Source organism: Perna viridis, chromosome 6, assembly GCF_037379345.1.
Source record: "Perna viridis isolate PV_CMFRI_1.1 ecotype Kerala chromosome 6, ASM3737934v1, whole genome shotgun sequence".
Classification (NCBI taxonomy): Eukaryota; Metazoa; Mollusca; class Bivalvia; order Mytilida; family Mytilidae; genus Perna; species Perna viridis.
In genome coordinates, this window is record NC_142450.1 from 41,892,032 (window position 1) to 41,909,422 (window position 17,391).

Consider the following 17,391-nt stretch of genomic DNA (forward strand, 5'->3'; position numbering starts at 1 on the left):
TAACCAAATGTTGTTTGGAAGGGTCTTTATCTATTCTAGCCATAAACTGTGGTTCGTAATAATACGGAAAGAGGTCCACAATAAGTGGTGCACAATTGGTCCGCATGGCAATTCTAATAACTTGTCGCTATACGGTTTCGCCAAAGCGTATGAACATATTGTCTAACAAGAATTTGAGTGCTGTAAGCATAACAAAAGAAGTCCAATCAACGTAGTTTTTATGTTTTTCGTTACTAAAAAAATGACGTAAAAGAATTCGAACAAATATAATCACATCCCGATTTATTAAATGACCATTTGATAAGATACGTGAATTTTTGTTTTATGAGATTATGTGGAAGTGTAGCGTATTAAGGTGAAAAATCAAAACTTTGAACTTTGAACCCACATGAACATGTAATTTACCAAGCACTTCAAGTAAGTTTACAACACCCTAAATTAGTTAATTATAATCGATTTTCCCATCATAAGTTCTTAGAACAAATGCAGTGTGAAAACAAATATTTGATGCTACCATTTGGTCAGATGTACTTACATATTAAAAATAACGCCGGGCAGAATCATATTAGTATATGCTGCTATAGTTCCGATTTAAATTTTGTGAATAGTCATCAAAACATGTAAGCTTTATAATTAGTATTAGTTTTCTGGCTCCAGCGCCACAATACTAAAATATATATTTAAGTTTGGGTATACTAAATATTTGAACTTCATAAAAATTCCAAAACTTTGATTGGTGTTACCATGGAAGTTAAGAATACTCTCAGACATCAGTATTTTTTTTTTTTTTTTTTTTTTTTTTGTGTCCGGCATATTAACGCCCTCTCTTTATCGTTGTTTACTATGCCATTGTATCAGTAAAACATGCCATTTAATAAAGAAAAAGAAATCTTTTAGTAGATCTAACGACAGAAATGAAGACGAAAATGTAAACAAGAAAGAACAACTAACATTACTGAAACGAAACACAGCAATTTAACTTACATTAATTGTCTTAGACACCAAAACATGTACATAAAACTTTTCTAATAACATATAATAATAACATATATTACGTCAAGGGAACTATAACAAATGTTTCCCTCACTTCATTTTGAAAACTTTAATTACTAAATTGGGAGGTTTTACACTGGGAACATTCCCGATAAATGTAATCTGTGGTAAAAAGTTTTCCTTAGCGACCAATTCATTTTTGACTAAATTAAGCTGGTTTATTGTATTAATGTAGGATTAATATTTTTAGGTATGGGAGTGTTCTTCTCTGCAGCGATAATAGGGTTAAATCATATTGAGTATCATTAACAATGAAAATATCGTCCATTGTTTAGAAGATAACAACAAATTTACGAAGTGTCTGTGTTATTAAGCCTATGGTAAGCTTTCCAATGAGCGCTTTGGTGCTACACCTTGGGGTTTCTCTGCTTCTTTACCAGCATTTTCGAAGAACAATATTCTGGAATGAAACGATAGAAATGTTATCACATAGCTTATACAGTACCAGAAGGAATACGTAATACATATTGAGTATTACATGTCAAAATCTGTATCACATGCTGTATCAACCCGAGACTCCTATATCATATGATACAGATTTTAACTTGTCATGTTCATTATATCATATATTATAACCATATTTCAAGTATAGTTTGTGAAGGGTACGATATAAGGTATTCGATACAAGTCTAGAGGAGCGATATATGGTATGCGATACAAGTCTAGAGGAGCGATATAAGGTATGCGATACAAGTCTAGAGGAGCGATATAGGGTATGCGATACAAGTCTAGAGGAGCGATATAGGGTATTCGATACAAGTCTAGAGGAGCGATATAAGGTATGCGATACAAGTCTAGAGGAGCGATATAAGGTATTCGATACAAGTCTAGAGGAGCGATATAAGGTATGCGATACAAGTCTAGAGGAGCGATATAAGGTATTCGATACAAGTCTAGAGGAGCGATATAAGGTATTCGATACAAGTCTAGAGGAGCGATATAAGGTATGCGATACAAGTCTAGAGGAGCGATATAAGGTATGCGATACAAGTCTAGAGGAGCGATATATGGTATGGGATTTAGGTCTATATGTGTGATATAGGGTATGGGATATTGGATATAGGTCTAGGGGTGTGATATAGGGTACGGGATGTAGATATAGGTGTGTGATATAGGGTAGACAATATAGCGTTTAACCAAACACTTATAATGCATGTACAAAAAAGTTATATTTTAATCTAAACATATGATATTATAGGGTTATTTCATGAATACTGGTGAATATTGTCCCGAGCAGAATATTATATTGCACGAACTTGCGAGTGCAATATAATATTCTGCGAGTGACAATATTCACCAGTACTCATACAATAACCTTGTTATTATATAGTAATAAGTATTTCAGTTAACATTATACTAATTTGTTGGATACAATGCATTTGACAACGTTGTATGTGTTTTAATGCACTAGTTCAAATATGATACACAATAAATATATGAACTAGTGCAATATGAATTTATGAATGTTTGATAAATTGTAGTAAAATTGAAAGTAATGCCTTTTTGGTTTGTATTATTTGAAAGAAAAATGGAATCACAATAGCTGTCACCAAACACGGAAATATGTTGACCCATTTAAAGAGGTAATTGCCATTTTTATAACAACCTGTCAATATAACGTTCAGTCATTTTTTTACAAGACGACAACAGTGCAATAAATTTAAAGAGTAATCGAAGGAACCAAGGTTATAGCGGTAATCAAAAGCCTATTTGTTAGAGCTCTAGCGCGATTCAAAAAGTCTGCGTAGTTTCGGCAAGCTCTGGCATAACGTATAAGTTGTGATATGAACACTCCATACGCAGGAGCCGAAGGGATGTTGCCACAGATGAAAGGAAAGTTGACAATTCTGAATGAAAAGTCATCACGTCATCAAAACGTATTCGGAACGTCTCCGAATTTTCCCGGATACGAATGAAAGTTTGCGTGCAAATACCGGGATATATTGCATGCCTTTGCACGATTTGAATAGAAAATATTTATTACTATATAATAATAAAATCAAATCTATCTTAGCAACCACTTGTAACCAGCAAATAACCTTTGTTAAGACTATTATTACAATATCCCTCGGGCTATTTAGTGAATTCTGTTTATATAATAGTTGTTGATAAACTGGTCGTTATATTTAGACTGCCCACGGGACAATAGTATTGACTAAGACGATAATGACCGAGCAACAGGCGAGGTCATTATCGCTATTGCAGTCAATTCCACTGTCCAAAAACTATTATGTTTATTTCATTGAGGAACCATATCCTTGATTTTTTGTTGTACATATAATTAAACATAAAGAAGTGTGACTTTTTCACATGCACGTGTGAATCGCAAAGTTCTGCGTGTTATTAAAGGGGCATAAATCTAAATCCCCAGCTGGTCATTATCGTGAAATGTTCTTGTGTGTCCATGGCCTTGCTTTCATTTTGAAGGCAACTTGACGATAGGTTTGACTGTATCACCAAACTAAGGGTTTGGCTAATCTTGTGTAGATTTTTATCTTTTATGTGGTTAATTTAGTTTTAATGACAAAACAAACTATTTTTTTCTACCCTCCATTACAAAAAGGAAAAAGTATTTCTACTTTTTATAACGCACCAATCCCAAAAATAAATATTAAAACCGTATTTAATACATTGCATCTTTTAAGTTATAGAGGCAATTTGCTTAGATTATGAACGTGGTTATTGAAATAGTTCATTTGTTAGACTTGTCAACTATGAAGTATATGGTCAAGTTCTATATGGTTTAGGAAATTAATTATACTGTACAATATGATATAAAGAACTCACAATCTTAAAATGGAATTTTTTCCACCAAGCATCATCCAAAGAAATTCTCTATAATTTATAGTTCCAGAGCCCGTTGTGTCAACTTCTTTAATGATTTTGGTTAGTTCAAGGTGGGTTTTGGCCTGGCCTAACTTTTCCAGCATTTGTTTTAATCCCATATGATCTATAAATCAAACTTCAATTAACTTTGTTGATTTTTAGGGGGTTGAAATACAGACAATTCAAACGTGAGTAATATTTTGTAATAAGTACTGGGTCGTAACTGAAATACGTTGATCATTGGATTTTAAGGGCTTACAACGTGACATGTGCAGCTGATATGTACAGAACATGCTTTCCTTACCGGAGCACGCCATGTCTAAACCAAATATATGTTGCATTCCACATTGTAAACCCTTTAGTTTTTTTGTTTGATGTCTTGTTTTCCTTATTTTCAGTTTTATAAATATATCTTATCCTGTTCACTACAGTGTGAATGTAGATCATCTCTTTCTCATGTTTTCACGTTTAGGCGATATGTCTTTGAATTGTCATTTTTTACACTTAAATATTTTTGCTGAATCTTTTGATTTATCGCTTTTAAAAGCATTCTATAAAATATCATAAATTGGATATACCGATATCTCCTGACGTGTCCAAATCGAACTCGAGAAATTTACCTGTAAAACAAGAGAGAAATACTATGATAGGAAGAATTCAAAACATACACGATTGCCAATAGAACAGGAGTAGTCTCAATTTCATACCTTATGATATGAATTGTATAAAACTGTACACAAACAAAGAACCAGCATCCTGTTTCAAATACTAGTATCAAGAAATAATGGTGTTATCCGAATAGGGAAAAAAAAGAAAGGAAACCAAAACGAAAACTAATAACTTGTCAATGATATCCACAACATATCAAGGTAAAGGTAGTAGTAGAGATATAGCTACTAACTATTTATCATGTATATTCATATGTTCGTATAACATTTCGTATCATAGCAAACAACCTTTATTTTTTTATTCAGTCGGTAATTAATAAAAGAAAAAATACTAAACAAAGTTTAAACTAAGATTTCAACAGGTTGAAATACTCCTTTTTGTTAGTTTGCATGGTGTAAAAATATAAGGAAATAATTGAGATTTCTGATAATACAATGAAGGTGATGTGACCTAGCCCCCCTTCCTTTTCTTTATTTCCGAAGTTATTTATAATTGTACGGATTTTACATATTTAAAATTAGTTATCATCGAGTGAATCTATTTGAGACATCTATTTGTACAACAAGATTTTGGAACAGGGTTATGTGTCTACAAGATTGAAGTCATCACTACAGAAGTTTTATTGTCGTCATCATGAACTCATGGATCGTTATGGTGACTTGACTTTTTATGAGCAACTCGGCGGGTGTTTCTAGAAAAGCAGAGGTCGCTTACCCTACCGGTACACCTGGTCCATGCTCCCAGTTTTTAGTGAAGTGCGAGTTGCTCATTTGCTTTTGTTACTTTGTATGTATGATTTTAGTTACTTTATGTTCTTTGTTGTGTATGTCTGTTTTCCATGTCTGGTCTTTGTTCCTGGATTACATTCTTTTGATTACCACTATAACCTTGGTTCCCTTGATTACTCTTGGCTAATTTAATATTCAAATAAGATAAAATGACAACTTTAAAAAAAAAAAACAAGAAAAGAGCGAAAGGTAGTAACGTGAAGTCGTTTAAAAATTACCAATACTGTTCTATACCAAAAAGATGCAATATTGATAAAAACAAACGACAAAATGATTCTTATAGTTCATTGTATACTTTGTAACAAGATAATCTAATAGCTATACTGACGCATGAAAATGAGACAGCTAGAGATATACATTATCGACTACTATATTTGTTCGGTCTATGAAGAAATAACTTAAATATGTAGTTAACACTAAAGGTTACTTTCATGTGTGCACCACGGGCACTGAGATTATTTCAAATAGACCGAAAAATATTGTAGGGATTCTTTCTGATTTTAGTAGTAAAATTCGACGAGTAAATCATTAAACAAATACTATCTTTAAAAAAGATAGCGGACGCAGTAAAGGTTGTTCCTTTTACTTATTATTTTCTACATTTCATTCAGGAAATAACATGGCACGCAATTTTAATTTCCGATACAGTTTTTTTCTCGAACACCACTAAGTTATCAGTATCTGGCCAATGGGGAAGCAGAATTTCGATCAGGTGACTTGAGTTTACATGGAAGAGCGTCCTCTGAGATCAAAGGGTTAAATAGCCAAACTATACCGACTGCGTCGGAAAATTGTTGCTGACGTCATAGTCACGTTACAAAATTTGGTCTATGAAATGATGGACACATTTTTTTACCCAATCAGAAAGCGTGTTACTTCACAGTATACCTTGTCGCACCCCACTTGTATTTCAGTACACACCTGTTACCTTGACGTATCTCACTTGTCTTTCAGTACGCACCTGTTACATTTGTACCTAGTCGTACCCTACTTTCTCTTCACTACACTCCATTTACTTTGTCGTGACACACTTTCTCTTCACAACACTCCATTTACTTTGCCATGACACACTTTCTCTTCACTATACTCTATTTACTTTGTCGTGACACACTTACTCTTCAATACAAACCTATTACCTTGTTGTATCCCATTTATCCTCCTGTTAAATCATTACACTCATCAGTCCCCCCTTATTTTTGGTCGTCCTCTACTAGGTCATGCTATAATTGGATTCAGTATGTTTTTTTACTTTACTAACTTTTATATGACTGTAGTTTTGTCTCTAAATCTTCTACATCTTTATATTTTTCATCTGAAATGAACTCCTATCAAAAGAAATTCTCGTTCAGTTATTTACTTGCTATAATTATTTCTATAGAAATAACCGCGGTAAAATATTCTAATTAATCATATCCAATGATCAACGTATTCTTGTATAAAACCAACAAAATCTTCCTTCAATTCATTCAGTTTTGATCAAATAGGAAGTAAGAAATTAGATTACTTCTAATATAGTTAATGTGTATGTATATATGTAACGTTTCCGTTGAGTTTTATCGTGTCGATACTAGTGATTCTATTTATTGTTTATAAACGTCATGTTGATAAATTTCAAATGAAAAAATCAATCTAAGCAGGAAAACACAACCAGTAAAAACAAACGAACAACAACATCAACAACAACAAAATACGAACAAATGTACTTTAGTATTAGTGTCTAGAAATCGCGTATTACAATAGTGGGAATACCTGATTGATTTCCTCAAACGCCTTTTCTCTCTCCTCCATAAGAACCCCATACGCTTTTCCACCTACAAATGTAATAAATGTTTTAAAAAATACGTTCACTAGATTTGATCAACTATATAGTATACAATTATTCTTGTTTAGCAAATTGAAACTTAAATATTTAAATCTAACGTTAGTTTTTACAATATACACGAGAGGCTTCCCTTGATTTCTAATACAATCTGTATTATTCTTCAGGGAAATGTGAAATAATTAATTCTAAAATTTACAAAGTACAATAAACACTTTTTTACCTTGATAGTCGCTTGGATCTAGCTTCGGTTTCTCCATTATTTTATATCTACAAACCTAAAAGAACGCGTAACTGTCTGCAATAAAATTCTTCCTGGTCTAGTTTAGTACTTAACATTTTAACTTTGCTTCATTTCCTGTCGCATCAATTTTCAACATAAATGTATACTTCACATAAATACATACTTAGCAGTATAATGAAGAATTTAAATAGAATAGGATTAGATAAAGCCATATTCAAGAGAAAAGATTGACGCTTTTCCACAGTTGCGAAAACACAGCATAATATCATTAAACTAAACAATAATGGTTTATTTGCAGATTACAATGCAATGTTAAACACATAATCACCGTAGGTTATTAGGCATTCCTTGATTCCTTCCTGGCATTCGCTGATTTCGGGCATATCACTGTCCGAATCTTGACTGGCCATTATAACTGTACATATCTGAATCATATCTCATGGTAATTAGTCCACTCAGACTTGCTCATTTTCATTTATTTATATGTGTATGCATTTTGATTATAAACTTTATATTTTTATCATGTATTATTACAAAGATTTGTTTGTACCATCACATTACAATGATAAATATACACAATTTCAACAGTTGTCAAGTAGAAAGGCTTCAACATTGTCTAAGGAAGATATCGAATTATATCTATTAGGACAGTGCCTACCTTAAGACAGAAATAGCAGACCGAGTTAGCAAGCACAAATAAGTGTACAGTCGCTATTGCCGATAAATAAAAATGGGTTGGATATTAACTTGTATAATACAACTTATAAATTTGATGATGACCGCATGCATGGGACAGAACTGTGCTCATCTGTTTTAATGCGTTACGGGTCAAACTCAGCTATCAGCTATCTTTGTTAACATCGTCTGCTTTTAAAAATAATAAAAATCTCAATTTGTAAAAGTAGCGTAGTTCTTAGCATTTGTAAGAAAATAATTTGAACAAATTCGTAGTACACAGTTTGAAAATAATGTGTGAGAGAAAAACTGAAAACGCGAGATCAGTTTAAATTAAGTTAAAGGTTAATTAAAAATGTCATATTCAAATATTTAACTTATGTATCTTTACTTGTAGTTCTAAACAGGACCTCGTTGGAATTTCATTAGAGTAAAACGTTTTGGCTTTTTAAAGAAAAAGGTTAATCAATAATAGGTCAATTAATTGGAAAGAGCGAATAACCAAAATATGATCACGTGTGCCAAAGAACGCCTAGATTTAACGCGTATGCGGGACTTCTTCCGCGCAAGAGTTAAATCTTAATGCGTTCTTGGCACGAGTGATCATATTTTGGTTATTCACGATAATCACTTATAGCAAGCTCTGTATCTAAATTAAAATTCGTGACACAGAATGCGTTTCTATATTTTCTAGAAAAAAAAACGTATCAATTTGTAAAGCATCTTTGTTTAAAATTACCATGCCACATAAAAAAGAGAGACAATGACATTTAAATATCAGTTCCAACGTATAATAAAAGATGAGGTGCGAATTATTCTAGGCTGTGTATTGCTTGCAAGAGATAATCAATGTTGTTCCAGGATCCTTAGAGAGTGTTAAGCAACGTTTAAAATACCACTGAAAAGCGAAGTGAACATGGGGAGTTACCCACCAACATATATTTTATTCCACACATCATTTCGTCACAATTTGACTAAAACAAATCTTGAATAAATGAACAAAAAAGGATCACTTATACTTAATTTTTTATTATAATATCTTGCCTATTTATTATTCCTGTCAGTTTTAAACTGCCTAATATTTCAGAAAAAAAAAAAGTTTTTATTTAATATTTCCGAAAGTTATTCAAAATTACATCGAAAGTAATTTTTTTCCTTTTCATCATAACAGTTAATTAGTGCAACCCAAAATTATTTAAGTAGCTTTCATGTAGTTAAACAAAATGACAAAAGATTACAGACGACCGGCGATGGATGCACTGTGATGGCATAGCCTCACTTGTTCCTTTGATTCTGCTGAGTTAATGATCAGAAACATTTTACTAAAATATAGATGTATGATTGCATAACAAGCTTTAGAACGTTTTGGCTTGTTTAAATAAACTTAATCAAATTTGACGTAGATGGACTAATTTTATATAAGGGTCTGAAAATTATTAATTTGATCCTAAATCCTACACAATACACCTAGATGAACTGTCCCGTACTGCCATTCATCGTGTACTAATTTACAACCCTAGATTAATCCTACGAGGAGGAATGTGCAGGCGGTGTTGCCATTAATGTCACAGCGGTACGAGTTCGAATCTCGCAGAGGGAACGACCAAATATTTGCAACGCAAATTTGACAGTTCTAACATCGTTTGGAATTTTTCAGACCTTTCTGTAAGTTTACATTATCTTCCCTGTATCAATTTGATCCGATGGAGCAGTGCAGCGAATAGAGTCGTCACATTCTTAGACGTTGTATGTATATGCAGTAAGCACGACCTGTTTATCATTCCAACAGAACAACACTAACATGTAATTGTTGTCTTACTAGTTATAGCCTCACCACACAAGTAGATAACTTTTTAAGGACAGAAAGGATCAAACACAATTTTTCCTGAATTCAAATCCGACCATGATTTTTAAAGAGTAACTTAAGAATATATATATATATGTATAAACATCTCAGAATGTGACGACTCTATTCGCTACACTGCTCCATCGGATCAAATTGATACAGGGAAGATACATAAACGTATAGAAAGGTCTGAAAAATTCCCAATGATGTTAGAACTGTCAAATTTGCGATGCAAATTTTTGGTCGCTCCCTCCGCGGGACTCGAACTCGTACCGTTGTGACATCTATGGCAACACCGTCTGCACCAAGTCCAGCGCACTAGACCACTCGGCCAGCTAGGCTATATAAAAATATAGCTTTCGCTGGCCGGGTCATTCCTCCTCGTAGGATTAATCTAGGGCTGTAACTTAGTACACGATGTATGGTAGTACGGGACAGTTCATTTTAGATGTTATTATGTAGGGTAGAGGATCAAATTAATGATGCATGTCACAACAAATCAATATTATACAAACGTCTTAGAATGTGACGACTCTATTCGCTACACTGCTCCATCGGATCAAATTGACAGTTCTAACATCGTTGGGAATTTTTCAGACCTTTCTATACGTTTATGTATCTTCCCTGTATCAATTTGATCCGATGGAGCAGTGTAGCGAATAGAGTCGTCACATCAATTTATTCAGGATACCCCAAGGAACATTCATACCAAATTTGGGTCGAGTTGGTGTAGTAGAAGAGAAGATTTTTGAAAGAAATAACATTAAAAATAGTTTTGTTTGTTGGGGTTTAACGCCCGAGCAGCAATATTTCAGCTATATTCAGGCGCAAAAAACGTCGAAAAAAGGAACAAAAATCTTTCCTTGAGATATATTTGAACGCCTTGTATAACATTTTAATTACACCATCTGCCTATATTTTGATAATACAATATCCGTACACAAAATTGTCCGTTCATTTTCATGGCCAAGACAACAATAGTTTACAACATATCCATACAACAATAGTAAAGGGAGACAACAATGATTTCATAGATTATTCTGTGATGTCATCTGAGTGAAAAAACCCCAAACTTTTTAACTGTTCAGAATACCAATTCAAAATATAAGTATGATATATATTTCTTAGCTTACTTGTATAGAGCATTGCATAACAGCCTTAAATACAATGGGTAAGAACAATAATCATGGATATTGATAATGAAATCGAAAATTGAGCATACAGATAAAATAAACATCCTTCCTCGAACGTCATTAAACTGAAATAACGAGCTATTCTAAATCCGCATGATCACAGATTCAGGTGAAAAAAGTAAGTACACAATAATAATCTCTATTTAAGAAAGTCGAGCAACACCATCATCACGTATTGGACTCTGAATACGACGGATAACGTCTGGAATTAGTCTTGACTTTAGCTCGTGCTTCAGGATCTAAAACAAATACAGAATATCCATAATGTATAACTCAATTGTAAGTTTTACGTTTACAAGACAAGCATTTCCGAAGTGCTAATAAGAAGGGGATATCAAGCAGAAGAATTCATAGGCAAAAACACATACGAGAACACTGAAATTGACAAGGACAGATAATGAGAAAAAAAACAAAGAAAAATAAATAAAAAATACACAATAATCTAGGAGCACGAACCCCACCACAAAATCGAGTACAAACCGGAGGTGTTTCGTACAAGTGAGTACCTTAAGATTCTTGCAAAATACCTGTCGTAATGTAATAAATGATGTTCAACCATAATAGCTATGCATGTAATTGTAAGATGTTTTTTGAAATTATGATGGTTTAATCTTATTTGAATTGTATTTTCGTGGACTTTTATATACTTGTTTTGAATATAGGATACACTATTTCAACATAAACTAAAAGAATAAATCTACACTGCACTGATGTTGAAATTTTTATCTTGAAAGTGGTTCATTTTTATGTTAGAAAGAGAAACAAACTGTGTTATGAATTAAAATATTTCTACTCGTGCATCACAAAATATGTAACATTGAATATGAAATGATTGCTAAATCAATAACAAAATCCACAATTTTCCTGTCTTATCCATGTTGAGATATCATAAGTAATGCAAAAAGGGATTAAACTCTTGAAAATTGAAAGTTCATCCGAGTGAAAAATTCTACATTCTTTCCACCTTTTAACAATGTACTAAGCATTAATAATATCAACATGTCATTGATGATGTTTACTCAGTAGTGATCCATTACCAATATATGTAATTTTAATCTAGGGACAAACATCTACATCTTTTTAAGAAATAAAACGGAATGACAGTGCGTTATATGAGTATATAGCAAACGATATATCAAATTGTTTTATTGTATATTTATACGTCTAATAATGTTGTTGTGTTTATGATAATAAACATGTATGAAGCAAGTCTTCTGTTTTGTGGTTTGTTTTATGTACTATATACCGTTATCTGTCCTGAATTGAATGCCGTTAAATAAATACAATTGATTGTAACTATTGCGTTTGTACTCTCTTGGTCGTCAAAAATCGGTATATTGAAAAGATCACTTCCGAATTTGTAACTGTTTGTCTTGTTTATTTGATCGGGTTGTTAATCTCTTATACATTTCACCTTTGTCTATTTATTATTTTGTCTATTAAAGTTAAATATGTTTCGACTTAACATTGAAAAAGGAATGTATGTAACAGATGAAAGTTTCCTAAATTAACACAATTTCAAGTGTAAATTGAAATGTTTAAGCCATTAGTGATTAAAACCTTATTAATTGTTGATTAAAGAAATGGCCCTCGAAGAGCCTGGATCGCACACCTGACATATTATGCAATATTAGGTAAGAAAAGGTATCATGCTGTGTTATTACAATGTTTGACAAAACGTTGCTGAAAAAGAGCATATATTGATGAATACTGCAAGTTCATCTATGTATCTAAGGCACTGTAAAATGTTGGGAAATGTCTTCAGAGTGTTTAACAACCGCTGGAAAAAATTGGGCAGGGGTTCCCTGTCCCCTTTTATTCCACCTGGTCTGAAGACGCATTACCCCATTATATATTTACTGAAAAAGAACATAAAATGAAGTTAAACCATGGCTATACAACATTTTCATCATCTACTCAGGAGGCCATGTTTACTGTATATACCAAATATCTTTAAAATCAAACATTTATTAAAAATTAGCGGGGAAAATGGGCGCCTAGAACAAACTTTCATCATAACCATTCAATTTAGAACACAATGTTTTCTAAAGAAACCTGAAAATCATTGGAATCTCAGCAACTGGTGAAAATAGACGCCAAATGGCAGCCATTCTGAACATGGCCACCTAAATATAATTTCGATACTTCAAAACTTAGAATATCCTGTTTATCTAACGATTAGCTTTCATCTTCATTATAACTTCTATTATTGAGATAAAAAATAGTAAAAATGCATTTTTACCTCTATGTTCTATTATGGTAACGACGGCCATGTTTTTTAATGATGAAATATTTTAAATGATCATTTTGTGCAGAATACCCTAAAAAATAGGCCAACTTTCAATACATTTAGTCGTATGGATTCAGAGAAGAAGATTTTCAAAGTTGTACAATTGAAAAACGACAAAAAAATCTATTTCAGCGGCCATTATTCCTACAGTATTTTCACCAAAATTAGTAAATTAGAACACAGATATATCTCATAATGCTGAACATATTTATTCAATGTCAGAACTTAGTTAAGCCTAACGGTTTTGGAGATAAATGCAAAAATTGCTGTTTGACCCTTATGTTCCATTTTTAGTAACGATAGCCAGGATTTTCCATAGATCAAAAATCCGGACAGTCAACTTAGAAAGATACCTCAAAGAACAATCATGCTAAATTGTTAATGACGACGACAGGCGACGACAACGACAACGACGGACGCCAAGTGATAACAATAGCTCACGTGGCCTACGGCCAGGTGAACTAAAATGAAAGCAGATCCAGAAGGTCTCTGATTTCAGACTATCAATCAAATTCATAAATCATTAATCCAACTAGATTAATTCCGTTTCAAATGAGACACGAAGCTCAATATAAGTATTGTCACACAAGCCGTCACACTTAACGTGGTACTCGGATGAAATAAACAAAATATGTATTACTCTTTAAGAGGCTGTCAATGTAAACATCAAGCAGATTCTATGATATGAGTGTCAATGATTTTTTTTCCAATATAATGTTTGTTTTGAATCGACAATGGGTGGTTCGAAAAATTATTTTAAAGTTCCCTAACAATTATACTCAAATTAAAGACTTTTTTCGAGAATTTCAATGCTTTCTACGAATTTATTTCTCTTTTATCGTTGCAGTAAATCCAAATTAAACATTAAACTTTCAGGAAGGATGCACTTGTGAAGTGAAATGGGTGAACATTTTATGAAAACAAAATTTGTCATGTGCCACCCTATGCCTGGTTTTTGGGTTGATACCTTCTTAACAGCAAAAGGATTACAGTCACAAAACTAGTTTAACTTTTCCCATGACGTGATGTAAAAACATATCTAAACCTACATGCTGCATCTATTTCTTTAGATATATCTGTGAAATCTTTTTTATTATCAACCACCTCTGACGTATAAGTATTGGAATGAGAATCTGTAAAAAAAAAAAAGACTGGGTTGTATTGGAAAAACAACAATATAATATGTGTAGATTTATATATATATGTAAATATGATTCTAATAACACATTAATGTGATTCCAGTTTCCGGGGCGAACTAACTGGATCCCAAAACAAAACAAAATAACTTATCCGTGCTTAAGACCAATAGGAGGATGTTAAGATTGCAGTTGTAAAAAACCTTCTATTCAAAACTAAAATGTTAAAACTGTTTTTAAATGGTTCATTATTCCTTACCTCTGCTTCGGAGATCGCTGCTTCTATCTGAAAGTAAAATAAATTAAATCAAAATGCAAATCAAGCAAATTGACTAGTTTCGCAATCTAAGTTCAAAAGATTTCATTGTTTTTCTGTACAAGACAATACAATTTTTATTTATGAATAATTCAGTGTGACCATATTTAAATAAAATCCCCTTTACTCAGTTCATCAAATTATTACCATTGATTTCAAAAGGATTTTATACAGTGACAATGGTAATATTTTTCTATTCAGGGGGTACATTCGTCGAAACTTTTAAGCCAACATATCTGTACCTTTGCTGCTAATAGTCGGACCAGAATATTTTGATGGGCCCCGGCGAAGCTTCCTCTTCCATGCATTCTGGGCATCCGTCTTCAGCAAGCAGTTGAATATGAAAATAAACAACCCTTGCAATGAGTTGAAAATGGTGAAGAGATATTGAAATATTACTCCTCCATCACCAATGGCGAATATTGCAAATGCCCATGTAAGACCGAGAAGCACTATCAAAGCTACAGCTCCTTTTAACCGTTGAGAAACGTTGGTTTTGCTGTCAGATTTGACAATTTTCTTGCCCGATCCTCTAATAATAGTTCGAAAAACAACTACGAATGTAATAAAGTTAAGTAAAAGAATAAGTCCAACTGGAGCAAGGAATGCTGCATAAAATGGTGTAGGCGATAACCAACATCTATAAAAAATGATAATAAGTGTATATGATAACAATAAAACATCCCAAAAGATGTTTCCGAAAACACTTCAATCTGACATTAAGAAAAAGATTCTAACTACCTTCGCAGGAGTTATGTTTTAAGGTATATTTTCTTTTATATTTATAAATCTACATATTACTAACGGCCACATTTTAGTTTAAAGGACAAGTATTTTAATAGTTTTAAAGTCGGTTTCTCTTTTTTACCATTTATATATATTGACAAATGGCGTTTTTTCGCTTAAATGGTATATGATATGTAGTTCATGTGTTCAACAAATAATTCCAGTTTGATTCTACTTGCGTTGGGAAACGCTACAAAAGTTATCATTGATCAAAACGCGTTGTAAGACTATACATTATGTCAACTATCTAGTTTATACATTAAACATTGAAACTTTATAATATTTATCGAACAATGGCGTTAAAAGAAACTACTTGACTGGGAAAAAAGTGTCTTTTGTATTTAATATTTATAGAGTTACGTACATTCCTCCGTTTTGTTGGCCATAGTTATTGGTAGAGTTGACACCAAGCGTCACACCAACGACAACCAATGGAACACCTTGATAATAATAATAACTTTGTCATGAAACTGAAGTATATCATACATTCAAGGTTTAACTTCCATTACGGTGAATAAAACATAATTATCGGAAATATTTTTTTAGAATATAATTCCCTTAATGAGATTTTTATCAATGAATAATAAATTTGACCTCATTGTGGATATTACACGGTATTTGGCAAATGTCTATAAATATTTCTGGAATTTATTACTCCCATTGGAGAAAGAAAACAGAACTGGTCATTAACAGGTATTGGTATATTGATGAAGCTATGTTTATTAATTTGATATTAAAACCATAAAACGTGTGGCATCTTGAGAAATTAAATTGAACAACTGAGCCTTTTTCCTGAGTTATACTTATCCATGATTAACGTGATAAAGCTGGCTTTTCCTATCTCGTAGGAGAAAAAATAAGGTTAGTCAGTTAGCTCTCCTTCTGCATAAACTATGTACATTTAATTCATTAATACTTTATAGTATTATAATGTTACCATCAAACTTACCCCAACCAAAAAGGCAGCATTTCAGTAGGAAATGGGAAAAGTAAGTATTAAACACTTTAATGAGTGCTAGATACATGTAGAATGCTTCCACTAACATCCAGCATAAAGCTGACAGTAATACATAATGTAAAGTTACTGCTACAATCTACAACAATTAACTACATGAATTGTTCATTACATACAATTTAAAAATAAAAATATCAATAAACAGAGCAGACAAAGTCTTATATAATATGTAAAATCTATTTCTGTTGAAGATAGATTGGTAGAAGAAAACGGCTGTATTACACTGGTATACGTGTAAACAATATCATTGATACCTAAATTACATTCGCCATGTAAAACAGTATTGTGAACACTATATTTGAATAGTGCTTTGATTTATATAATGGTAAAAGAAAATGAAGCCAATTTTTCATAGATTTCTGCGCAGATTCTGTGGGGAAGGAGCTGATTGAATCTTTAGTAATTTTAACACGATTATAAGTTTACGTTTTTCCGTTCCCATCTGTTTCACTAGTGATAACTATGATGTTTTCATTTGTACGAGGGAAATCACATCTCTATGATATAGTCTCGTTTCATTACCAATTGATACAACAGATACTACCAAAAAGTGTCTTAATTATGTTAAAATTAATTTCAAAGTTTCAAATTGACCCAGTGGTATTTAATCGTTATGGAAGGTTCCTTGCTCTATTAAACCACGTTTGACATACCATTTCTACAGGAAATGCCTGTACCTTGTCGGGATCATTGCGGTGGTCTTTAAATTTACGGTTTTCACCCTGATATTTCCGT

The 17,391-nt window shown here is 32.6% G+C and overlaps 2 protein-coding genes across 3 annotated transcripts in view; both read right to left on the minus strand.

Moving 5' to 3' along the window:
* Positions 1-265: 265 nt before the first annotated feature.
* LOC148615025 (allograft inflammatory factor 1-like) lies at positions 266-7,525 on the minus strand. The gene is made up of 6 exons (XM_088589620.1): positions 7,379-7,525; positions 7,086-7,147; positions 6,595-6,661; positions 4,458-4,499; positions 3,841-4,003; positions 266-1,453 (listed from the first exon to the last, which is right to left on the minus strand). Exons 1-6 carry the CDS (start codon positions 7,413-7,415, stop codon positions 1,369-1,371), a joined length of 456 nt encoding a protein of 151 aa, XP_088445746.1. The 5' UTR covers positions 7,416-7,525; the 3' UTR covers positions 266-1,368.
* A 3,253-nt stretch (positions 7,526-10,778) lies between these two features.
* LOC148615026 (adhesion G protein-coupled receptor G6-like) overlaps positions 10,779-17,391 on the minus strand; it is a 69,368-nt gene continuing 62,755 nt past the window's right edge. For both annotated transcript variants that reach the window (XM_088589621.1, XM_088589622.1), the window contains 6 exons: positions 16,591-16,735; positions 16,006-16,081; positions 15,098-15,495; positions 14,799-14,825; positions 14,453-14,536; positions 10,779-11,352 (listed from right to left, as the gene is read on the minus strand). In XM_088589621.1, coding sequence (XP_088445747.1) covers positions 11,282-11,352; positions 14,453-14,536; positions 14,799-14,825; positions 15,098-15,495; positions 16,006-16,081; positions 16,591-16,735 — 801 coding nt within the window. In that variant the 3' untranslated portion in view covers positions 10,779-11,281. The remainder of the gene's footprint in view (positions 11,353-14,452; positions 14,537-14,798; positions 14,826-15,097; positions 15,496-16,005; positions 16,082-16,590; positions 16,736-17,391) is intronic.